The sequence below is a fragment of the Spea bombifrons genome, chromosome 2 (genome assembly GCF_027358695.1).
Source record: "Spea bombifrons isolate aSpeBom1 chromosome 2, aSpeBom1.2.pri, whole genome shotgun sequence".
NCBI classification, from domain to species: Eukaryota; Metazoa; Chordata; class Amphibia; order Anura; family Pelobatidae; genus Spea; species Spea bombifrons.
The window spans coordinates 61,853,582-61,880,280 of record NC_071088.1 but is presented as its reverse complement, the minus strand read 5'-3'; the positions used below and the strand labels follow the sequence as shown (position 1 = coordinate 61,880,280).

General features: G+C 42.8%; 1 protein-coding gene across 1 annotated transcript in view; it reads left to right on the top strand.

The window, feature by feature from the left end:
• Positions 1-5,616: 5,616 nt before the first annotated feature.
• Positions 5,617-26,699, top strand: part of RPS6KA1 (ribosomal protein S6 kinase A1) — a 38,177-nt gene continuing 17,094 nt past the window's right edge. The window contains exons 1-2 of the mRNA XM_053454474.1: positions 5,617-5,935; positions 23,490-23,534. Coding sequence (XP_053310449.1) covers positions 5,873-5,935; positions 23,490-23,534 — 108 coding nt within the window. The 5' untranslated portion in view covers positions 5,617-5,872. The remainder of the gene's footprint in view (positions 5,936-23,489; positions 23,535-26,699) is intronic.

Here is a 26,699-nt window from a genome sequence, read left to right as displayed (position 1 = left end):
CCACAAATAGAAAGCTCCCTGCATATATCAGTTTATCAGGCTTATAAATCCCTCATGTAGAGGACCAGGGGAAGGAGGGCTGGCTTTGTTCAGTTAAGTGGCCCATTAATAAAGCAGCCCATAGGTTGGCCCTCTATGACTGAGGCACAATTAAATCTAAGTATTCACACATGTTTAACAGCCAAAAGATTGATAGCCAGGGAATGGAAAAATGATAACCAATTTAATATGTCTCAGTTGATAAATCAACTAAAATTTCAGGTTATAATGGAGAAGGAGGTCTCCCAAATTTTGTATACTTCATTTAAAAAAACCCAAATATGGGAAAAATGCCTCCAAATCATAAATAAGATAAATTAGGCAGCCAAATCCTCTTTGCATAGACTTACCTCTTTTCCTTCTCTCCATGACCGAATACCTCATTGTCTTTTTTTTTTTTTTTTTTTCTGTTTTGTATTTGCTGTACGTATTTATTCGTTTAATTATGTGTATGTAAATTTGTCTTCCATACCTTTTATATAAGAAAATAAAGAATATTTAAAACAAAAAAATAAAAGGAGTAGAAATGTTAGAAGTCATAACCTAAAAAAAAAAAAAAAAAAAAAATAAAGCAGCCCAAAACAAATTTAGTAGCCAAAAGGTTCTGGCCTGGTGCACAGGTAAAGCTAAATGGCCCCAGCCCCCTCCTCTCCTGGTAGGGAATATATGCACTAGGCAAACTCACCCTTACTCTAATACAAGTACAAGTCAAATGAACCCATTGTTTAATTTTTTTGGACTAGTCTGGGGGCAATGGGCCAGCCTGTCTCATTAAGTAGTCAAGATGCTTATGTTATGAAAAACACAGAAAGTGTACTCATGACAGCATTGTGGATATATGAGAAATTGCTAGATCTGCTCCAGTCCACTGTAAGTGCCGACTGTATTGTGAAGTGAAAATGTCTAGGAGTAAAAAAAAAAAAAACAAAAAAAAAAAAAAAACAGTAAAAGCCACAAAGCTTTTGACCACACATATTCATAGGATGGGGCTGCAGAGTGCTGAAGTGTGTATTGTGTAACATACTGCCTATTCTCTGTAGCATTACCCACTACAGAGTTCCAAACAACTGCTGAAAGCAACATCAGCAAAGGCACTGTGCATTTGGAGTTTAGGAAATGGGTTTCCTTTGCTGAGCAGCTGTACCCACGCCAAAGATCACTATGCGCAGTGGCAAGCATCGGAAGCAGCGTTGTAAAGTACATTGCCACTTGATCCTGGAGCAGTGGAAACGTCCTCTGGAGAGATGAATCCTGCTTCACTATTTGGAAGTCTGAAGGACAAACCTGGGTTTGGCAGACGCCACAACAACGATAATGGTCTGAGGCTGTTTTCAGGGTTTGGGCTAGGCCCCTTAGCTCCACTGAAGGGTAAATTTAATACTACACCCAGGCCCGGACTGGCCATCGGGCACACCGGGCATTTGCCCGGTGGGCCGGGCCACGGCAGGGCCGCATTACCCTACCTACGGCCGCGTTAACACAGGGCATAAGGGGCACCTGCCCCTTAAGCCCGCCGCAACTGCGACCGGGTCCGCCACTCTAAGGGGCCGGGAAGTCCCCACCAAGGCCGGCCTTACGGGTCTGCAGCCGCACAGGATTTAAGTTAAAACATCGGGGGTTTTTTTTACTTTATTTAACATCCTCCATGTTAAATAAAGTTTTTTTAACTTTATTTAACATGGAGGATGTTAAATAAAGTTGAAAAAAAACCCCGATGTTTTAATTTAAACCCTGTGCGGCCGCAGACCCCTAAGGGCGGCACTGGTGGGGGCTTCCCGGCCCCTTAGGGCAGGGCCGACCTTTGGGGTGTGCGACCGCACAGGGCGCCTCACTCCAGGGGGCGGCGGCAGCGGTCCGCACCGGGTGCCGCTCATCAGGGGGTGCCAACTTGCGGCACCCGGCACCCCTCCAGAGGTCCGGACAGAGGTCCGGAATGTCCGCCGCTGGAGGAGCAGGCTCGTAAGGGAGCGGTATCGTAGGTCTTTAACAGACCTCCGGTTCCCTTGAGTGATTTTAAGCCGGGTTCAACCCGGCTTAAAATCACTCAAGGGAGCCGGAGGTCTGTTAAAGACCTCCGATACCGCTCCCTTGTGATCCACGCGGCAACAGCTGCTGTGCGCCGGGGTTTGTTGTCAGATCCCGGCGCACAGCACTGAAGCCGCGCCCACCGCCGTCCATGCCCTCTGCCCCGGAAGAAGACAGAAGAACTGAAGAAGTGGAAAAGAAGCTGAAAGAAGAAAGGAAAGGTAGGAAAGCATTAAGTGAGAGTGGATTGGTATATGTGTGGATTGGTGTATATGTGTGGATTGGTATGTGTGTGGATTGGTATATGTGTGGCTTGGTATATGTGTGTGGATTGGTATATATGTGTGGATTGGTATATACGTGTGGATTGGTATATACGTGTGGATTGGTATATACGTGTGGATTGGTATATATACGTGTGGATTGGTGTATACGTGTGGATTGGTGTATACGTGTGGATTGGTGTATACGTGTGGATTGGTGTATACGTGTGTGGATTGGTATATACGTGTGGATTGGTATATACGTGTGGATTGGTGTATATACGTGTGGATTGGTGTATATACGTGTGGATTGGTGTATATACGTGTGGATTGGTGTATATACGTGTGGATTGGTGTATATACGTGTGGATTGGTGTATATACGTGTGGATTGGTGTATATACGTGTGGATTGGTGTATATACGTGTGGATTGGTGTATATACGTGTGGATTGGTGTATATACGTGTGGATTGGTGTATATACGTGTGGATTGGTATATACGTGTGGATTGGTATATACGTGTGGATTGGTATATACGTGTGGATTGGTATATACGTGTGGATTGGTATGTGTGTGGATTGGTATACGTCTGGATTGGTATACGTCTGGATTGGTATATATGTGTGGATTGGTGTATGCGTGTATATTGGTATGCGCGTGGATTGGTATACGTGTGGATTGGTATATACGTGTGGATTGGTATATACGTGTGGATTGGTAAGTGTGTGAGAGTGATGGGTGTTATGCTGTACCATTTCCAATGTCTTTTTCATGATCTAATTATGCTCTAAAAGTACATCATAACTCCCATCACTCTATACTGTTCCATACAGTGGCAGAACTGTGAGGCAGAGGCCTTGCACCCCCACCGCAGGACTCCTGAAAGGTAAGTGAACTTCAAAGAGGGAGAGGGTAGATAGTTAGGAGGGGGTAGTTGCGGTGCGCTTAAGGGGCTCTGCGTTAATGCGGCCATATAGGACCAGTCAGTCCGGTCCTGACTGGGCCTGTTTTAAGGTGGGGGCCTGGAGCTGCAGCTCCATCAGCCCCTAAGTCAATCCTGCCCTGCCACAGGCGCGGTCGCAGTTGCTGCTTCCTCTGGCAACAAGGGAAAGTAGGGTGAGGGAGGGGGGCAGTGAGAAGGGGCAGAGGGGGGTTAGATAGTGAGAAAGGGGAGAGGGGATAGATAGAGGTGGTACATATTGAGAAGTGGGGAAGGGGGTTACATAGTGAAAAGGGGGAACATAGTGAAAAGGGGCAGATAAGATGAAGAGAGGGGGTAGTGTGAATGCGTATGAGAATGAATGAATAAACGTGTGGATGAATTGTGTGAATGCGTATGACAATTAATGAATTCATGTGAGGATGAATTGCTTGAATGATTTGTGAGACTGCATTAATGAATGTGTTAATGATTTGTGTGAATGATTAAATGCAAAGATGGTACGGGTGGGCTTTAACAATAAATAAATAAATAAATAAATATGGGCTGCTCAGGCTTAAATTCCCGGGCCTATTTTTTGTCCCAGTCCGGGCCTGACTACACCACACAAAGACATTATGGACAACTGTATGCTTCTTTGTGGCACCAGTTTGATGAAGGCCCCTTCCTGCTCCAGTGTGACTGTGTGCCTGTGTACAAAGCAAGGCCCATAAAGACATGGTGGAAAGCAAGTGGCCTGCACAGAGCCCTGACATTAACCCCACTGAACACCTTAAGGATGAACTGGAAAATGCTCTTTTGGCAGAATAGGCACAAATTCCTAATATATATATAATATATATACTCTAATATTGTCAAAAGCCTTCCCAGCAGAGTAGAGGCTGTTAGAGCTGCAATGGGAAGTCCAGGAAGCTCACATAGGTGAGATAGTCAGGTGACCCCATGCTTTTGGCCATATAGTGTATACTGCATGACACTGATACTTACATGGCTCAGTCAAAATCAGAGAACACAGCACAGCAACAGTAAATCTGACCCTTTCTGTTCTAACCCTTCACATATCCCCAGCTGCCTTACATTCTTCTCCTGTCTAAACCTGCACCTGGAGATGTATGCAGAGCTGCCGACATAGATTAGCCTACAGGCTAATGCTAGGGACAAAGCTGTCCCTCCCAACCCTGCAGAGAGGGAGCGTTCAGAGGAATTCATACACTTACAGAATAACAGGCATTCCTTAGAATAATGCATGAAGAGTAGCTATGATACAAAGGGGTTAAAATGGTCAAAATCACATAGCGATCAAATAAATGTACCTTCCATTTTGTCGATGTAACTGGAACCGTGGGGTCTACAGGGAAAAGCTGGCTACAAGAAGCACAGCTGCTCCGGCTCTCAGAGTAAAGGTTCTCCCAAAGAACTGTACCACACAGTCACAAAGTTGCAGGTTTCTTCAGGCAATGCCCGCCCCTAACCAAATCTGTTAAACCAAGTGTACCTTTGGGACAAAAGCACATGCCCTAAATCCCCCCCATACTCTTTCCTTCTCTGATGTTCCTCTTGACAATCCTAATAGTTACAATAATGCACATTGAAACAGCAGAATATGTGTAAATGGAATACATTCTTCTAAATGCCTTACTCGGTTACATAAATATCCAAGGGTCACAAATGACATGAAAAAGCCCTACCCTGTAAAACAAAGGTGCGTCTCAGGCCAATTTAAACGTTGGAAGGGAATGCATTTGGTCAGTATTGTTTTCGTACATAAACCCCCCCCTCCAATATGTACCATGCAGAGCAACTAATCTTTCCAAAGTAACGCATATCTGTGTAACTGGCAGCTTTAGAATAACGCACAACCTTAGGGCAAAGGTGCGTGGGTTCATTAACCGCGTTTTTTTCTCTCACTATTGTACAGTACATTGTAGGATATGGCTAACATATAACAAAACACCAAATGCCGTTATGAGTTTTACACACTTGTGTCGGAAGATGTTTCTACCCAATATAGCAGTAGTCTGAAACTGCACAACAACCTATGTCATTCTTGCAATTAAGGACGTTTTTTAAGCCACCTGCAAAGCACAGTCCATTGTATCTCAAGCCACTAGATGGCGTGTAAGCCGAGTCCCGCGCTTTCTCTTGGCGCTTAAACCTCTTCCAGTAGTAGAAAGAAAAGATTCACCTGAGGGGATAATAGGCGGGACCGAAGAACGAGTGTTATACTCCGCTGGGCTCCGCCTTTTTTGTGATCGCACAAGCCAATGGCAAGCGGGATGTTCGGGAGGAGCCAATGGTAGGCGGGGAGGGCGGCACGTGCCGCACTGTCAGTGAGCGAGGAGGAGTCTTTCGGTCAGTGCGGCTCTGGCCACCGAGAGGTGATTTTTATAGGAGATAGTGGTAGTGTCTGGAAAGGAAGTGACAGGCGGCCGCCCCGGCTTGCGTGACAGGTACCAGGTTACTGAGTGTCAGGAAAGTTCAATTAGACTCTGAGTGACCGAGGGGAAATAGGACTGGGTGACTTGGGTCCGTTCACGTACCTTGTGGACTCTATTCGCTGTGTCTGTGGATCACGCTGTGTACTGCAGTGGTTTAAGCCCCGAGAATGCCGCTCGCGCAATTAGTGGATCTGTGGCCCGATGTAGAACTCGTGCCCGAAGAGACAGAGGTGAGGACTTGAAGTTCTTGGATTGGTTATTAATTGAACCAAGGCATAGGGCAGAGTGACAGCTGCCAATCACTTTGATTGGGGAGGGGTGGAAATCGACCAATCAGAAATGGGGATCAAATTGGGGGTAACGATGGAAACCAACGAGAAGGGGGGGGTCAATTTTTATTTGTGATTGGTTACTGTCTTGCGTTACATTGTGTAAATGGTAATCCTCTGAGGAAGTTTTGTAAGAGGGAACTGAACCCCTTTAGTAAGATTATTGGGCAAATGGCCTTATCCTGGCTAGTTGCAGCGGGTCTTATATACTCATGGGTCGAATGTTTGTAGAAGTGCAACACAGTTCAATTAAGGGACTTATAAAACCGTGCTGACTACATCTGTACCTGGCTGCTTAAGTAAGATCATTTATTTAGCTGTTGAAAAGCATGGACTAAATGATGATTATTCCATGGAGTATTATATCAGTCACTGCGTGTTGTATAATCCATAAGACATTTCATCATAACCTGGCTGTCTGATACCACGAGAAATTATGCTCTGAAAATGCTTGATATTTGATAAGATACATCATGGAAAAACTCCTGCTTTTGCTGATAAATGTTCTTCCTGAGAATGCTGGGATGTTCTTATCTTCAGGAATGTCCAAGGAGCAGGAAAGATTGCAGGTCCCGTTTATGCAACTGTTCTGCTTATAGCGCCTTCTCTGGTGTATCCGAAAACAAAATCACTATGACAAATCACAGCAAAACACGTAAATGTTGATGCCGAATTGGCGACATAAAGGCGCTACTCAGCTCTGTATGCTGAATGTAACACTTTTGTAAGTAAATGCAGCATTAGATGCCTCTTCTCTTAGTGGTTGAATATCCAAACCCTTCCCAGAAATAATTCTTTATTCATGTGAAGTTATTTACTTTATAGTTTGATGGAAGCTCTTATTTGTAATGTGACGCAAAAGTGAACACTGGTTGTTGCACAGACACTTAAACGTTTGTACGCGATAACATTGTAAGAGTAAATAATATAATGGTAGACCTGCTACATACATACTAGACAATGGTATTAATGGGATACTCCAGACGGTCACCTGAAAAAGAATGCATATTAAAGTTCTTTTAATGTGTTTTTTTTTCTAACCTGCAAGGAATTCAAGTAAATTACCTACCTTATGGAGAAGCTGCAGCACCCTGGGCCCTATGCGGTCTGTCATTTTGCTCCACTGATTGGCTGTTTGAAGCAGCCAATCAGTGGCAGGGAAGCTCTCTTTGAAATCAATGGGAGCACATTCTGTGCATGCATGCATACAGGGGTCTTGTAAGACACACCTATGGAATGCTTTCTGAGCCAGCAGTGGAGCTGACGGACAGAAAGTATAATACGTGTCAGCTGAACACATGTCTTGCACGGTAAATAGCTGGCGGGGAGGGGCAGACTCATATAAGGCTACTCTTATCATATTCATTGAAGTGCATATGATAGCTGCACTGTCCTGTTACTTAACTACAAAGACAAAACATTACCTTTTTTAAATAAATGGATTTGTCTTTAAAATAAACTATTATTAAGTTGGAGGTCAACATTCCTGGTCCTTGAGTTTCCTTTAAGTAAACATTTATATATGCCCCCCCCCAAAAAAAGTACAATGTCTAAAAATGTCATATGCTGTAAATATAGTTGGCTATTCTGAAGGTGTTTTTTATTTTTTAAGAAGTTTGTTTACAGCGTAGACTATTGATTCATAGCAAATTGGATTCCTATGGGGTTTCTTTGTTGGCCCTCAAAGTTGAATATTTATGGGAGAGTTGCACTGAAGTTGCCTTATCTGACAAAATCATAACATGATAGTGTCTGTCATCACTTCTTTTTTTTCTCCATTTTGTTTGACTATAGTACTTAAATGATATGACACCAAGCAAACATCAGGTTATGTATCTTGGCCATACTGTACGAAGTGTACATGGCAACCCTCCGCTTCTGTTACGGGAATAGAGCCGAGAGATGAAATATGATATCTTTAGTTAAGTAGGGACTCTGTAACCAGGTAGTGGGCATATTTTTCTTGGCCAGTTTTACAGTTTGCGGGCTCAAATAATTAAGGTATTTGTTTAAAATAACCTTTAATCAAAGGATTATCAAAAGCAGTGAAACTCCTATATACTGTAATTGAGGTTGTTGTTATTTATTAAGGAAGTTGTAAAAATGTATCCCTCAAGATTGTAAACTTGCATGCAGGGCTCTCTCCACCGAATGTATTGGTTTGTCTTAGTCTGTCAATTCTCGTCTTTTCATACCCCGTAAATATATGTATTGTATTAAGCGTTGCTTAAACTGTTGGCGCTATATAAATAAAATATAAAAGTAATACCTAACTTAATGGCACAGAGTGTAGGCAAATTGATGGGGTGTAGTAGTTTTATTGATGCCTAAAGCCTCACTGCAGACAATATTTGTGTAGTTCCATAAAATGTTACTAATATTTGGTTGTAACAGCGAATTAATTGTTTAACTGAATGCTGTTCTTGGCAGTAGGATCTGTATAGACCTGTTGCTTCTCATAGTTTGCATCATGTCTGCTTCACCTTGCACCTGCAGTACGTGTAATTAGATGGCTCTTCCACGGTCTCTCTGCCTTTTGTGTCCCTTCCAGCTGGACCAGGAACTGTGTTTGCATTGTGCGGTAAAAGCTAATGAGTAGGCTATGGTTTAAATGTAAATTAGTTTTTTCTTTGAAGCGTGTTTGAGGAAATCAAAGCGCACCAAAACAATGCCGTCTCAATCATACGCTGTAACTGTACTCGATGCGCAGTGCTAATTAAGTTTACCAATTGCTTGTTAATCTCTTCTGCAAAAAAAAAATGTATCTGGATTATTTTTCAATATTTTAAGTGAAATGCATTGCCAGTATTTCAATCCCAAAAGTTTGCACGCATTTCATTATTGTTTTGTGATGTTTCTAAATACGGTATTCATTAGCGTTGTGTAGTGCAGCCAAAGTTAGGGTTTTAGTGTAAATGTGCTGGTTTGTCTATCTAAGAGTATAATTCTGTCTAATACATTTCTGTGTTCTACTTTGGTATTTGGATATGAAAATATGCCCCTTATGCTCCAATATTCCAACGCCTATCCCCAGCTTCTTCACTGGTTACCTGTACATTTCAGAATTCAATTCAAACTCCTGACACTAACTTTCAGAGCTCCTTAATAGCAGTTCTCCTCGCGTATATCTAAACACACTCCTGCCCCGTCTTTCCATGCATCTGATCAGCATTGTATGTCCTCTTCTCAGATTTCTACTTCTCATGTGTACTTAAAAGATTTCTTAGGGTACGCTCATCCTCTGGAATGCTCTTATCCAACTCTCCTGCTGTCTTCAGTCTTTCAAAAAAATCCCTCAAGACCCACTTCCCCTAGATTGTAAGCTCATTTGAGCAGGGCCTTCCTTGCATTTTATTCTGTAAATCACAATTGTTATGTCCCATTTATCCATTGTACGTCCCTGAGGAATATGATGATGCTGTATAGATCAATAAATAATAATTGTAAATGTTAATCTTACAATAGGACAGGTCGCATGTATCACAGTTACTAATGCAGGGCTCGCCATGGCGACTAGAAACCACTTGCTGGTGCCCAGGGTTTTGCATGGCTACTATCATGGATCCCATACCCTATGCTTCCCTGCAGGGACGCAGTAAAGTGGGTGCCATGAGGGGCTCAACGGGGTCACATAATGCACGGTGGGGGCGCCCCGGCAGAAAAGCATAGGGTTCTAGATTTGCAATGGCAGAAGTTAAGGAGCATGTGTGTGTGTGTATACTGTAGTGCTACAGTCAGTGTGTATATGTATAGTGGTAAGTGTGTGTAACTGTATAGTTCCAGAGTCAGTATGTCTACTGTATGGTGATGCCAGATTCAGTGTGTATTGAACATATACATTATTTTAATGGGTGGGTTAGTGGGTGTATGTATGTCTGGTTTTGGATAGTGTGTGCATGTGTATAAGAGCACGGTGCTGGGGTGTATTGTGTTGTGTATGTTACGGTATGGCATTACCATGAGTGCATCTGCCCGCATATAGTGTTAGAGTATGTGTATTAGTGTATGGTGTTAGCATGTGTGTACATTAGCATGTGATGTTACAGGTACATACCCTAATCTATAATGAATGAAGTAGTCATCTTCAAACAGAGCAGATGAAAGCACTAGCATTTTCATTCATTGTTTTCTGCATGTGTGTTGGTAAATATTAGATGAAATGTTTTGCTAGCCGTTTGGTTTGGTTTCAGTGTGATTTAGCTTCAGGTCTTATCTTTATTAGCTTTCCGATAAAAAGCACTGGGTGTTTCATGGGAAGAGACACGGAGCTCAGAAAGGTATAAATTAGTCATTGTTCTGATTTGAGAAAATAAATAAATAACACTTTAGTATCTAACAGCTTCCACAGCAGGCTCTGTGAAGACCTGTAAAAGATCTCTAGCCAAAATGTTGAAAACTGGGGGGGAAAACAGAGGGAGGAGTGCCAAACAAATTTCAGTGTTTTACTGTTTATATTTTGGTGCTTATAAATATTTATTAGCACAATATGGTTAAAAATGTATCCTTAGCAGAAATTAATCTTTAGCAGGTACACTAAAACACAAAAATAGGAATAATGGCTAAGCATACAAGCTTGAGTCTTGGTGTAAAATATCCCTTGTGATGAAAGGGTTAACTGGGGTTACTGTACAGAAGAAAGGTATGTTTTAAGTCGCATTGCACCAGTAAGCATCCTTTAACGGATCAGGGGGGTAATATATGAAAATAAAAACAGAATTGGAAGGAATACGTATATGTATAATGTTTGTTGGAAAAAGTGGTCGTCGAAAGGAAAAGCGGTAAACTGATGACGGGCATGGGCAGCCAAGGCTTACTGATGCACGTGGGGGGCGAAGGCTGCCCCATGTGGTGAAATCCAGCAGCCAAGCTAGTGTAGCTCAAATTTAATTTTAGTTCTGGTAGAAAGGTGTCAGAACGCACAGTGCATCACAGACCAGTGAGGGCGCCCATGCTGATGCATGTCCATTGCTGAAAGCACCTACATTGGGCACGTGAGCATAAGAACTTGACCATGGAGCAATGGTAGAAGGTGGCCTAGTCTGATGAATCATGTCTTCTTTTACATCACGAAGATGGCCGGGTGCGTCGCTTACGCGGAGAACACATGGCACCAGGATGCACTATGGTAAGAAGGCAAACCCGTGGAAGCAGTGTGATGCTTTTGGCATCTTATCCTGCCGTTCATGTGGATGTTAATTTGACACGTACTACCTGCCTAAGCAATGTTGCAGACTGTGTACACCGTTTCCTGGATATGGTACTCCCTGATGGCATCGGCCTCTTTCAGCAGGATAATGCGCCCTGCCACAAAGCAAACATTGTTAAGGAATGGTTTGAGGAACACAACAAGAAGTTCAAGGTGTTGAGTTGGCCTCCAAATTTCCCGGATGTCAACACAGTTGAGCATCTTTGGCAAATTCAGCAGACTAGCTACCATAGAAACATCATTCCTAGTGTTGCTGAATGCACATACATTTCCTATGAAAATTCTTTAATCAAGTAACTTTAGCTTCATCATTTTTGCTGTGAATAATTGTCATGTGAACCAAAAGAATGAAATGACAAACCTACTAAGACTGATCTACTTAACATGCTAGAGAAAATGCTTGCAGCGTGATGAGTCCATTTTGTATGGAGACCTATGCATTTTATCAGCCTATGAATGCGTACAAGTATTTCTTAAAGGAATTGGTACATTTCGACTTCTGTCTCATTTTCCTACTGATTCTACTTAGTGGCAAAACTGCCTACCTGAGTACAGTATGCTGCCCACTTTAGGAGAGACACATTTTGGGGAATTGGAGTCAATGCAGATCGGGCTCCTATATATTAAAAAGAAAATACACATTCAGGGACATGGGTGTCCTTTAACAGAAGGCACTGCTGGGTCAAGAGGCACAATTACAGCCAAGCAGAGAAAGATGTAAATAATCCAGACAAGCTGAACACGCATTGTGCCTGCAGACTTCTTACTTTATTTGAAGCATGAACAAATTTATATGAATAACATTTTGATTACTACTTCACTATCCATCACTCCCCATCTATACATTTTAATTTCTGAATTCAGAAGGCACCTGAACGTTAACTTAGAAAGCTCTTTTGAATGTAATGCCGCATGTAAAGTAAGCAGTTCTGCACAGTAGATGGATTTCCCTTTCTTGTATTGTCTCAACGCTGCTTCATTTTAGGTTTACATTTGTTTACATTTTACAGCAGTGTTGGGAAATGTTCTTCATTTTCTTTTCTGCAGTGTAAGAAAATAATTGCATCCTAAAATTAAATTAAAGGTGTGATTGAGATTATAGTTTTCTTTGAATCAAGTTATTATGGTATTATTGTTTGTTTTATTTTTTTGTACTTGAGCTTATGTTTATCCCATCCCTACATTGTCATCTGACTCCTACCGCTGTCCCATTTTGAGCTACATCGTAGCTGTCGATAGAGTAACCCCTCACATTTACGAATCCCCACCACATATGGTAAAAACATGCTGTAATAATTAAACTCAAGTTAAGATAGATTTTACATACTCTACCACCCCATAAGTACATTTTTGTAGGACAATGTATTACATTTTTCCTGGTCATCATTTTGACCCGTGAGGAAACCTCATGCGCCCTTTTTATCCTTTTATCGCATTAAAACATCCTTACCCCCATCTGGGTATCTTATTTTTTGGTGGAGGGAGTGGTAGATTGGGGTAGATAATGCTGTATTTTTAAATGCCTTTCAAGAGCCTCAAGCAACTTAGCAATTTAGTGAAAAAACATTTTGTAGTATTCTCCACGGAGCTATATTTTTCTGTGCCTAGAGGAACATACAGATGCTTGAAATCTTGCCTTCTAACGTATCTTCCGTTTTGGTTTCTGTCACTTTGAGAGAATGTTTCTGTTTGAGCACAGCCATTGCCGCACCGGTAGTCACGTAAATCCTCAAGGGGCCTCTTGTCTGCATCACGTTGAAAACACATAGTAATATAATCAATGCATCAACTAGAGAACAGCAAACAATTCAGTTATTCTAATATATATGCTTCGTGGGTCAGTTTGGGCCATTTGCACTATAGATATCTATAGGCAGAGTGCTGGGATGTCATGTCCTGATAGTCGTCACTAAGTACCTATATGTAGCGCAGTGAAGAAGACCCTACTTGAAGTAGGTGACAAATACACCACTTCACATACTCTGTGTTCTACTTCCCTGCTGGTTTGGGATACTGCACTCAGAGGGACCAGTCCTGGGCTTTTTGGTACAAACTGCTCACGGATAATGAACCCGTGGAAGTACAGGTTTTGGAAAGGTTAAAGCGTGTAGCAAACAGCAACTGCATTGTATTTGTTGATATAGTGATTGCACATCACTTCTCGTATACCTGATATTCATAGTATCTATATTTCCCCCAGCTATGTTATTTAGAATTGGTAACCTTTCCTTGCTATTTCTACATGTTTGCACATATCGACTGGTATATAAATCAAAAGTATATTGCTTCAATGTATATCATGATCAACAAAACATTGGGCTTTGTTTCTTTAATTATAATTTGTCATTAATAAATAGATTTTATGTGTGCTAGACAAGCAATTATAATGTCTGCTTGTACATAATTTCTTTCTGTTAGGAGGTCACAGCAGGATGCTCTACAAAGGTCTGCAGCGGTTATGTGCAAAGATGAGTACATATGCAGATTTCTGTTGTGTTGCCTTTGTGTCCAAGCATAAACAAATATCCTACGCTTTAATACATATATAGTTGTGTCCCCAGTAACCCCCTTAAGAACCAATGATGTACATAGGAAATCACATAAAAAGCTCCTACTGCACCCATGGAATACATGTTTTGCTCTACCATTTATGTAGCACCTGTGATGGGGAAGGGTGCTAAACCCAAAGCCTGCTCAAAGCTTCAAATAAAAAAAGTCCAAAAGGGAAGCACTCACCTGAACTAGCATTAATCACAATTAAGACATTTCCCATGCTAAAAATATCTCACAAAATATATAATAATAAAAAGGTATTTTTTAAAAAAAAGAATGGATCAATACGATAAATATTTGGCAAATATAGTACTGTGCAACAGTTTTAGGCAGGTGTGAAAAAATGCTGTAAAGTAAGGATGCTTTAAAAAAATAGACATGTTAATAGTGTGTTTTTCTCTTAACAAAATGCAAAGTGAGTGAATAAAAGAAAAATCTAAATTAAATCAATGCTGTTGGATGATAGGACTGGTAGTTGGACATACAGAAGAAGAGCAGACTACCAATATCAATTAGCATTGTGGATATTTTCTGTTATCTACTACAGTATGTTTTGGGATCTGAGGAGTCCTTGCAGAGATATAATTAGGGGAATATTATTTCTCTATATACTTTGTATTTGGTTCTGTTTTTTCCCTACTTGGCAGGTAGGTTGTTCCATACCACAGTTCTTCTGTCGATTTAGACGGCCTTCGTTGCTTCTCTCTTTATGTACTCCCAAACCGACTGGATGATGATGAGATCAGGGCTCTGTGGGGAGCATACTATCGCTTTCAGGACTCCTTGTTCCTCTTTAAGCTGATGGTTCTTAATGAGTTGGGCTTCAAGTTTGGCATCATTTTCATGCTGCAGAATAAATTTGGGGCTAATCGGGCGTCTCCTTGATGGTATTACATGATGGATACGTATCTGCCTGTACGTCTTCGCATTGAAGAGATATTACTAACCAAATACCTAATTCCGGTAACACCAATGGGAATCCGCCGGTACACTTGGAGCTAAAGTGACGTTGTACACTTTGACAGCCAGTGCTCTTCGTGTCCTGCAAAACCCTAGGCACCAGGAAGTGATTTCTTGTCACCATGGCGACCTGTTGTCTGGGGTTTGTCCAGGCCTGCCTTAGTAACCAGTGTCTTACTGTGAGCCCATTGAAGTTTCAGTGTTTGTATTGTTTACCCTCAAGTTGCCCAACGGTGCAGGTTTTCAAATACGGCTAATTTGTCTTTTAGTTCTGGCAAAAGAAAACCTATTATATAAATGCAGCAGCATTCACGCTTGAGTCTGTGACACACACTCTGATAATGAATCTGTTAACTACTCTATATAAAAAAAAAAAAAGGGGATAACCAAGACTCGGAGGAAAGAGCTTCTACGGATTATAGTTTCCCTTGCCATTCCAGGTGGCACATGAGAAGAGAAGGCTCCGCCTACCAGGTAGGGCAGGAAATACTATAAAAAAAGGAGACCTCCCCCTTCCTCCCCAGTGTTGGTTCCTGCCCTACTCAGGTAGCGGTTAGGCTGAAGCTTACCTTTCCTTCCTTTTTTTTGTTTTCTCGGAGCCCCGGGGGGGCGTCCTTTTCTGATACCCGGCAGCGGTCCCGTGTGGATCCAGGGTTCGTGCGGCAGCCTCGGAGGCTGCAACTCCGCGTGTATCGCGGCAACGCACACGAGGCTCAGTCCTCGTTCGGCTCTGCCCACAGCCCAGGGGGCTCACTGGGATGTATATCCCCGGGCTCCGGTTCACTCCGTCCCGGGGAATCCTCAGAGTGTGGCACGGCAGGAGGAGATCTCTAACCGGCTGTGCCGGTTTTCTCGGCACACGTTCAGATCTCCAATCGGCTTCACTTCCGGTGCAGCGACCCGGGGTCACGAGAGGTCAATTGGCTGGGAATTTCCGGATGTGAGGTTTCCGGCCCTGGGCACCTAAATGCCTCTGTATACAACGCCAGAATGGGTAAGATCTTTCCTTGCTGTTGGTTTCTGTGCTGTAGTTTTGCATATACCTCTCTGCTATTGTGCCTGCCCGTGCCTGAGGATTGTCTACTGCCATTTCAAGTAGGTGTTGCCCTCTTTGCTTTTTCCTTTCGATAATTAGAATTCTGAGGCCTGGGAAGTCCCGAAAGTCGACACCGCAGTAACCAAGGCCACAAAAAAAAAAAAAAAAAAAAAAATAGCCATTCCGTTGGTAGACGCGGCCCATTTCAAAGACCCCATGGACCAGAGGGCCGAGGTCTGCCAAAAGGTCTTCTGATGCAGCAGCGGCAAATTTCGTCCAGCGATTGCTATGGCGTCAACTTCTAAAGCCATTAAAATCTGGCTCCAACAGGCGGTGGAAGACTTTGCAGCTATTCGAGAGACTGAGCAGGTCGCTAGCAACCTGTCCGACACCTGCTTAGCAGTTGATTTCATCTCCGATGCCTCCATTGAATCAGTCCGTACGTCTGCTAAAGCCACTGCGCTTTCAGCGGTTTCTAGGCGAGCACTCTGGCTTAAGTCATGGTCTGCTGATAATGCCTCTAAACACAAGCTGTGCAGCATTCCGTCCCAGGGGAGCCTCTTCGGCAGCGATCTCGACACGATCCTAGAATCCACCACAGGGGACAAGCACTGGTTACCTCAGATGAAAGGACCACCTCGTTTCAGATCGAGTTATTACAGAGCTCCAAGAGAGAGAGAGAGAGTCCTACAGGCCCTGAACCTCCAATCAGGACTACCAGTCCTTTCGGGGTAAACCCTACGCAAGAGGGAGATTCTAGAGAGGAAGAGGAAGAGGCAGGGACAGTAAAGCAGGAAGGTTCTGACGCCAGCAGGCTTCAGGTAGAGGGCAGGTTGACCGGTTTCATTCATGCCTGGGAAGAGATCACCTCAGACCCCTGGGTCCTTCGCATCATAGAACAAGGCTATGCTCTGGAGCTTACTCACCTACCTGCCCGGAAATTCCTGCTGTCCATGCCCCCTGCAGATCCTTGGAAAAGATCGGGTTTCTTCTCCACGCTCAACAACTTAATTCTCGAAAGAGCTCTGGTCCCGGTTCCTCATCAAGAGATAGGAGAGGGAACCTACTCCCAAGTCTTTGTCCAAAGCCATCCGGGAAATTCAGGCTAATAATCAACCTACAGGTGGTGAACACCTGTATCAGATACAACAGGTTCCGGATGGAATCCCTGAAGTCCGCCACAGAGATCATTTCTTCAGGGGACTTCATGGTCACCATAGATCTGCGGGATGCCTATTTACATGTTCCCATCAGAAGAGACCACCAAGATTCCTCCGTCTGGCGGTTCCATTACCTCAAGCGATTCGACATTTTCAGTTTCGGGCTCTTCCGTTTGGAATTGCTTCAGCACCTCGGATCTTCACGAAGCTCATGTCGGTGGTCGTGGCCTTCCTGAGGCAAAAAGGCATAAGGTGGTCCCATATCTGGACGATTGGCTCCTCGTAGCGGTCTCAGCAACTTTGCTCCAGTCCCATCTGGAGTTTTTTCCCAGGACCCTCCACGACCTAGGATGGCTAGTACACAGACTCAAGTCACAGTTACTTCCAAACAGACGTCGTACCTTTCTGGGAATTATCCTCGATTCACACGTACAGAGGACGTTTCTCCCTCGGGACAAGATCCCAAGATTGAGGGAATTCACACAAGCGGTTCTAACGAACAAGTCAGTGTCCATTAGAGCCATCATGTCTTGGCTCGGCCTAATGACCTCCTCCATCTCAGCGGTTCCCTGGGCACTTGCTCATGCAAGACCTCCTCAACAGTTCCTGCTGGATCACTGGGATCGCTCCAGGATGTCCTTTCGCAAGAACGTCCAACTTTCCCCCTTCGTTCGGGAGTCGCTCCGATGGTGGCTGACAGCCAGAATCTCTCACAGGGGCTTTCTTGGCAGACAAGAGTCTGGGTGGTAATTTCCACCGACGCCAGTTTGAGAGGCTGGGGTGCTGTTATGGGAAGCAATATTACCCAGGGAACTTGGTCTCCTCGGGAATCAGACCTGCACATCAAATGTCTGTTAGCGGTCTGGAGGGCTCTAAGGTTCTGGTCTACAATCCTGCGACACAGGTCCATCAGAATCCTTTCAGACAACGTCACCGTTGTAGCCTATCTGTCCAAACAAGATGGCACCAGAAACAGGCGCCTGCAGACCCTGACCGCTCAGATCTGCCGATGGGCGGAGTTCAGTCTCTGCATTCTCTCCGCGGTTCATCTCAAGGGTTCACTGAATCAGGAGGCAGATTACCTCAGCAGGAACTCAGTACTTCCGGGAGAATGGTCCTTACACAAAGGGTCTTCGCTTTCATCACGGAGAAATGGGGTACTCCTCAGATAGACCTGATGGCCACGCACCTAACCGAACAGGTACAGGAGTTTTTTTCTCTCTCTCCAGTCGGCCGTCCCCGAGCCCTGGAAGCACTCTCGCAGACCTGGGATTTCGATCTCGCGGATGTTTTTTCCTCGGCTTCCCCTTATTTCCAGAGTGCTCCGGAAGATTCGAGAAAACCCTCAGTGTCATCCTGGTTGTGCCTTTCTGGCCTCGAAGAATCTGGTTTCGGACCTTATCGACCTGGCCGTAGACGAGCACATGCTTCTTCCTCAGGTGAGGGATATTCTCGTTCAAGGCCCTGTTCTCCACCCAGATCCCTCCCGGCTCAACCTCTCAGCTCAACCTCTCAGCATGGCTTCTGAAGGGAGATCCTGACCTCAAGGGGATTAACTTCATCGGTAGTGGAAACGATTCTCTCCAGCCGCAAGAAAACTACGGCTGCTAAATACCAGAAGGTTTGGGAAACGTTTCATCACCTGGTGCTATGGGCACGAAGTATCCTCTCCACCCATCCATGAGGTGATACGCTTTTTACAAGACGGCTTTGATAACGGGTTACAACCTGCTACTATCAAGGTCCAGATCTCAGCTCTCAGCAACTGCTTGGACTCCAATCTGGCTTCCCATCCCTGGATCTCCAGATTTTCTAAGGGGATGTGCAGACTTCGCCCTAGGCTCCGTCCGTCGGTTTCCACCTTGGGACCTTAACCTCGTGTTGCACCAACTCACCACATTTCCTTTTGAGCCTCTAGAGGATACCTCTCTAAAGCTGCTCACCTACAAGGTTGTCCTTCTAGTAGCACTCGCTTCTGCTAGGAGGGTGAGTGAGCTCCAGGCTCTCTCCAGAGTGGAACCTTTTCTCAAGATTCTGCCGGACTGCATTATCCTCCGTTTACCACCGGAGTTTTCTCCCTAAAGTTGTCTCACCTTTCCTTTCGGATCAGGAGATCGTCTTACCTACGTTATGTCCGGATCCCAAGAATCCCATGGAGTTGGAACTCCACTCGCTAGACCTGCGGAGATGTATCCTGTCTTATCTCTCGCGTACATCCGCCTGGAATAAATCCAACGCACTCTTCCTGTCCTTTGCGGGGACCCGCAGGGGCAGAGCAGTGTCCAGGGCTTCCATAAGCCGCTGGCTTAAGGACGCAATCACCTTATGTTACATCTCCGCGGGAAGAGTGCCTCCCTCCGGCCTGAAGGCACACTCGACCAGATCCGTCTCGACATCCTGGGCTGAACTCTCCGGGGTGAATCCGTCTCTCATTTGCAAGGCAGCGACCTGGAGGTCGATTCATACGTTCGTAAGGCACTACAGGCTGAACCTTCATCTCTCTGACGAGTCTCAATTTGGTCGTCGTGTCCTGCAGACTGGAATCCTTCCCTCCCTATCTCGCTAAATCTTCTCATGTGCCACCTGGAATGGCAAGGGAAAGAAAGAATTCTTACCTGGGAATTCCTTTTCCTTGTCCATTTCCAGGTGGCACACTTTTACTCCCACCCATTAAATTTACTTTTGCTTGTCTATTATTTGCCTGAGTCTTTCTTTTTAACCACACTGGGGAGGAAGGGGGAGGTCTCCTTTTTTTATAGTATTTCCTGCCCTACCTGGTAGGCGGAGCCTTCTCTTCTCATGTGCCACCTGGAAATGGACAAGGAAAAGGAATTCCCAGGTAAGAATTCTTTCTTTCTGCATCCTTCCATACTTATATGCGGTTACTTTTTTTTTTTTAAAAATGTAATACTTTTAAATAAATCTTAGTTGTTTTTCTACATTGAAAACTGAAAGAGCAACACTATTCCTGTACTAAAAAAAATCTGAATTTGTAGATTGCAGTATTTATATATTGGTCTTTTCAGATACTAGAGGACTGGACAGCCTGAGAATCAGTCAGCCTCTTGGATATCGAGCTCTCCAGCTGGGTCTCCATAGTCCCATAGGACTGTTATTCCCACATGAGATATAGTGTAGGTGAGGTCTGTTTGTGCATGAGGCCAGACAATTGCTGTCCATTGATTGGCTGTCAATACTGGTATACAGGATCTTCTAAAAATCATTTTTTTTTTATAACCCCACGCTCACATTTTGTTTTAAATGTGCTGTTCTACCTAGGCGACCCATTAGACTTTAACCGGATAAGTGCTGGACCATTTTGAGAGAAGGAAAATAAATGTCATCTTGTTTTTCTCCTTAATGCTCACTGTCACTTAAAAACAGGGTTTAAAAGTATAATGAAACACTACAGTTACCTAGAAACAGAGTTTTGTAATTCCTCCAAAGCCCTCCCCTTTGAATTACATCGCAGCAGCCCGACTGCATACAGCCACCCGACCTACCATTTAATGCTTGTGCACGTGAAACGGCAAAGCTCTATAGACCCTATATGTATGAGTGTAAGTGTGTTAGAGTAAACAAAATGTGTGTGTGCTATTGTGTATCAGTTATTGGGAGAGGGTGAGGGGCCAGGAGGTCCACTCAGCTTTACCTGCTCCACTGGAACAGATGGTGCCAGCCTTCTCCTGGCTAGCACCCAGTGAAGTCAACTAGCCCTGTAATATTCGAGTTTAAATTAAACTTTGCAGAAAACACACCCAGTGTATTCTATCCTGTCCATAGAGCATATTTCCCAGACTGGATTTGATAAAAATATTTGTGCAAAGGGGAGTGATTTATGATGTGTGTGTGTGGTTGAGTGAGGTGTTTTGTGTTATAGGTGTGATAGCTGTGAGGGAGTGAGCTGTTATGCTAAGTGTAATGGAAGTGATCTGTAATAGTGATGGGAGTGAGTTTACAGTGGCTGTTACAGTGAGTATGTATATTCTTGTGTGTCAGGGGCCTCAGCAGAGGCTGTGGGCTGGGCGCTGATATGTCTTGACTGCACCGCTCAGACATATCATCGGTTAGCCTGAGCTTGGAGGCTGGCCTGACACTAAATGGGTTAATGTGTGCCTGCAGCCCCTGCCATTTCCAGTTTTACGTTAAAAACGGCTTGGAGGCAGGTGAGGGGCACCAGCACTACCAATGTCCATTCCGCATCTGTTACTACAAATAATAAATAGGGATGGAAAGATAAATACCTTATCTCAGCGATGTTCCACGAAGCGCTATCCTAAACCTGCATTGTCCCCTTTAAACTACGAGAGCTTAAAGCATGCTGAGCAATGGAGACTGGCAGGATTAAGTGGCCCTGTTGAAATAGTTTCAAGAAGAAAATACAGCAAAACTGTTTTAAAAAGATGTACGTTTATGATCGCACTACATAATACAATAAGTAAGAATCTAAGAAAGATGGGGGGAAATGTCTATATGGAACTGCACCTTTTTAAAGTATTTTTTCCCCTTAAGATCCAATTTGGGACTAAGGAATAGAAATGTTAAAACCACAAGGGTGTTCAAATGAAGTCTGTTCTTTGTATGTATAGAGTGTGAGTATGTCCATCCTATATAAATGTATAATATTTAAAAAATGATGTTGTAAGCTTAACCCAGGACAGCTCCACCAGCCACCCCTTCCGTGCCGCCATCCCTACTGGTAAATGCCAGGATATGATGTTGTAACTCGGCGCTCTGCCTTTTATGGACGAGTATCGCTTGTTGGAAACATTCTTCGGCACATTCCTCTATTGTGTTTGTGGGCTAGTTGGGGAGATCGGCGATCTACGTTTTAGCCGTCCTGTTGAACAGTGGCTCTACAGGGATCCCGATTCCCCCCCAAGATGGTAATTGGCTCCCTATTATGCAGCAGAGGGGCTACATAACTTCCCTTTGATCTGTCAACTTAGTCCATAATACACCAGTGTGTATGTGAACATATATACAATTCTAATAAGTGCTCTTCTGTACCTGTTGTACCTTGTACCTGTTGATTAAATATTATATAGTTAGTCTTAACGTTGATAATTTTCACTCTCCCCGTACTGTAATAGTGCCATAGAATCTGCCAGTGCTCTATGTAAAGTATTGAATGTGTTTTCTGCATACCACCCCCAGTAAGTGATAACTGCCCGTATATCCGCCGTTCTCCTCGTCTCTCAGCAGCACAATGCAGAAAAAAGTGTTATTGTGTGAGCAAGGCTTGCTACCTTTTCTCGAGGATGACATGTAACACAAGGAAGGTCTCATGTACACGTTCCCTCACTCAGTGTACCTTACCATTGCCATGGCAATGAGAGAGTAGAGCATACACTGCTATTATGAATGTATTGTTGAATTAACTATTCTGCGGCTGGAACATTCACACTTGCATTCAGTCTCTTAGCCACAAACCTGCTTTCATTCCTTACGGCTTAAACACGTATGATAAATGCGCTCCCTATAATTTAAACACGGTATCAAAGTGATCTTAATGATTTCCTCAGCGTTGAGTGAGGGATGGTTGCTTTTGTGTCAGTATTAACAGCATTACTTTGCAATATTTTCATGTCTAAATACCCTCACCTGTTTTATCGCTACCTGCTGACTCATGATGACTTAGTATTTATGCTAACAATTCAGCTGCCTTTTCAAGAGTGCGACAAAATCTCACTTATACATGTTATCCTTTGTTTAATACACTTGCTGTGTATTATGCATGTGTACAAAATAACACCTTAATCTCAACTTTACCACATGTATAAAAGAGTATGAGACTTGGCTTAGCCGAGAACGATCAAATAACGTGATGGCCGGTGTGGTTGGGCTGGTATGGGGTCCAATATATGTAGAGGGGCTCAAACTCAGTTATGAAAGCAACAGGTACTGCAGTGGATTGTCCAAAGGTTACTCAATAAGGTGATCCAGGGTCATTCGACTGTCCGATAGTCATGTCAGGAGAATACGAGAAACCGAGGAGGGATGTCTGCAAGCTATTAAGGTTTAGGAAGATTTTTGCAGTAGTAACACCCTTTTTTAAATATATATATATATATAAAATAAAAATATATATTTATTTTAGCCTGCTAATTATGTCTACTATTTTTGGGGGCTTTTTTCCCATCACCCTAAGCAATTGCCAGATTCTATGAGGAATGGGTGAGACTTTTTGATGTGGTTACGTTATTTAAACTGTGCAGCTTGTAAGTCCAATTACTGTGGCTTTATCCTGTTCTCCCCCCATTACATCTCTCATGTCAATAAAATGTGCAGCTTTCCTTCTGGAATATGATGCCACTCCATTTGTGTTTAGTAGAAGATAGATTGGAATTGGAAATAATTTAAATTGTCTTCTTGTAGATTTGGCTGCAGACAAACCCTATACACCCAAATGTTCTTCTATGACGGCACTGAAGAGAATTGAAATAAATACATTAACCTTTCTAAGTCTTTGTAGTAAATTTTGTTCTATAACAAAGCTGCTCAATCAGATTTCTGATAAGACATTTTGTTTCCTTATAGAATGGACATGCAGGCCCAGAGGATGGAGGAAAATCTATATCTAAGGTAGGAAGCCTATTTTTACTCCCTCTACTTGTTTATATTTCCTCGTGCATCTTAAAAATGTATGAAGTTGTGTTGACTGTATGGGCCTCTGACCACATCTAAGGTGTGCATAATCACCTAACAATGCATGGTGGAGAAAGTAGTTAAAGGCCTAGTTCCTAGGAGTCCTTCAACTCCCACCATCCTTTTATATCCTTGTTGGTTGCAGGGAATATGACTGTATTTTTTTTTTATTTTTAACTATTTAAAGCTTGAGTCTTTTCCCATGAAACATGGGCTAAATGTTTATCTGGGGTCAGATTCTAAATGTTGTATGTTTGCTTGAAGACGCACGGTTAATATAGCACATATTCTCCTCACTGTACGAAAGACTAGAGGCATGCTTTTGAAAGTAGTCTTTTCTACTTTTATTTAAATAACTTTAGTCTTTTTCGCTTTTGGTTTTAGAGTCTGTGAGAATAAATAGGAAGTCTTGGAAGTTGATGTGGCACATTTAGATCACCACAGTGACTTTATTTGGATAGATGCAGGGGAGCCCATATTGCTAACCTCTTCCCTCAGGGTAAAATACTCCTCAATAGGTTTAACTGTTTACTCCAAGACTGATTCAAAGAAGTCTGTGGGTAGCATTCCAAGATTCGTCAACAACTACCGGATGTTTCACAATTTCACATTATTTCAGCCAAGTGAATCACCTCAGGTGGCACCTAACTGTTTAAAAGATCCAACACTTTCCTAAATCCTACACTTTAAAGTTTAATACAGTTTATAAAGCAGGGGGTGCGGTATCCACTTAGATGACTAGCAGTATGAAAAACCCAAATACTTGCCAAGTGCTGTGTGCCGTTCCCATGTACATAGGATGCACGACTGGGCCAAAATACTACTATAGCTTTAGGCATTACGAAGCAAAATAAAAACGGGAAATGAACACAATTCGTGCACATAAGAAAATATAATGTAAGCTTTTGGTAGCCTGCCAAAGAATATCAGGGATCCATCCAGTAGAGGTAGACCTGTAATCGAATGAAAACAAAAGGGTTAGACAACTGGTGTAACACTTCAAATATCAGTCCAGATATATGATCACGGCATGTCTCATGGGGGAAGTGTTGATTCAGTGTAAAGGGAGTTTGGATGGTATTGATTGTCTCTGCGTCATCCTGTCCTGCTCTCTCTCTCTACTGATGGAGGTGACAACAAGCTTTTATCTGATCGGATTACAAGATCATTAAAGGCAATCACCTCCACCCCCTCCTCTAGCACTGCTTTAATGGAAGGAATATCAAAATGTAGCTGGCTATTGTTAGTGATTTTAAAGAGAAATACCTGGAAATCAAACACGATCGTAATGTCAGTGTTCTTTTTTTGTATTCTTTTATTTTTCTCCATGTAGCAGAGAAGAGTGTTTTATGTTTTTATTCTATTATGTAAAGTGTTCTATGAGTGATCAATTTGTAGGGATATTGTAAGGAAAGACGGTTCTGCATGCCTATCTGGAAAATAAAGCAAAAATGTGTGAGCTAACAATCTGAAAAATAATCTGAGTAAGATCCCGAAAAGAGTTTTGCCATAAATCCACGCAACTACATAATAACTGTAGAAAAAAAGTGATGAGGCCAGGGCTAATAAAATTAATAAAGTGGAATAATCACATTACAGATATGCATCAAATAATAAATATAATGTAAACCCCAATTGAATACATGAAAGAAAAAAATAACGAGATGCTGTGAATACTAAAAGCAACAAAGTCCTCTCAATTGTAGAGTGTAAACTTAATAGGGTCCTTATGTGAAGATCATAAGCTCCAAATGGTGTATCATCAGAAGCAAACTGAATGATTGGATACATGCCGCCTGTAAGCCTCGGAGCAGAAGATCATCTCCAACAATGTATCAGCATCCAGTGATTCCCTTCCGTTCGCTCAAAGGTTCTTAAGTGACCTCACCACTTTTTTTCCTACTATTATTTTCTTCCCTATTTGGACCTGACTTTCATCAGCAGTGAATACAATGAGATTTAGGAATCTTTTGCAGCATGGCTTAGGTAAGTAGTTAAACTGGGATATTCAGGCTAGAATTTGGAAAGTGGGCTCCAAGTATACATTGAGCGTTAATCACCAAAAAAAGTTTAGCTTTTTTAATGTGATCGTACACAATTTAGCTTTACAACAGTCTTTCACGACTCATTCTGTAAGGGTTGCAAAAGTCTTAGAACACTCATGCTTTGCTGTGTGTTCCAAAATTGTGCATGTACCTGCCCTTACTTTCTCTCTACACCATATCACTGAATGGATAGGGTTTCAAATCTCTATGCCTCTCGTTATATTCCAAGGGTTTATCCAATCCAGGCTTTTAAAATTCAGGCCTAGACGCAAGTATTTTTATTAACATCTAAGATTGTGCTCAGTCTGCTCAATACTTAGTCGCTGACCTCAAATTCCTTGTCTATTTGTAAGCGTTGAGGCTTAGCCTTAGCACCCCTGATTTTTACATTACAATGGAAGTAAATGCAGAATCCATGAGGGCATTTATATGATTCCCATAGGGAAATCTGATTTTTTTTTCCTGCTCTTCCTTCCATTTTCTTCCTGTTTGTAAAATATGGGGGGAATAGTTAGCAATATTATGTAGTTTTTGTCTCATATTGTACTCTTACCATTGTTATCTGGATTTATTAAAAGAAAAAAGGTATCAATATACAAAAATAATGATCATCTATTATCCTATGGCAATCATACATGCAAAAAACAAGCGCTAGCCAGTGCAACACTTGTACTTGTAGACTTCATTACATCAAAAAATACAGTATCCACAACTGAGTACTTGATATTTAAATATATGCATCTAATAACTGACTACTTGGCAGCTCGTTTCTCAAACTTCTTATTTCCTGTTAAAACCAATATTGAAGCTCTGCTGTAGAACGTTCAAATGAAGATCTTTCAAATAGGCTACATCTGTGGATTTCAAAATGAGCTTCCCTTTATGGATTGTGTGTGTGAGCAGTGCATGCTGTGCCTAGGCAGATGGACTTGTCCTATCTTAGTCCAGATACCAGTAAGCACTGGCTTCCTGGAACATTGTCTTTTTGGCCATTTTCACCCATTGATTGGCCACCATATGCATTATGATGTCAAAAAGCAATTGATTGGTAGGAATT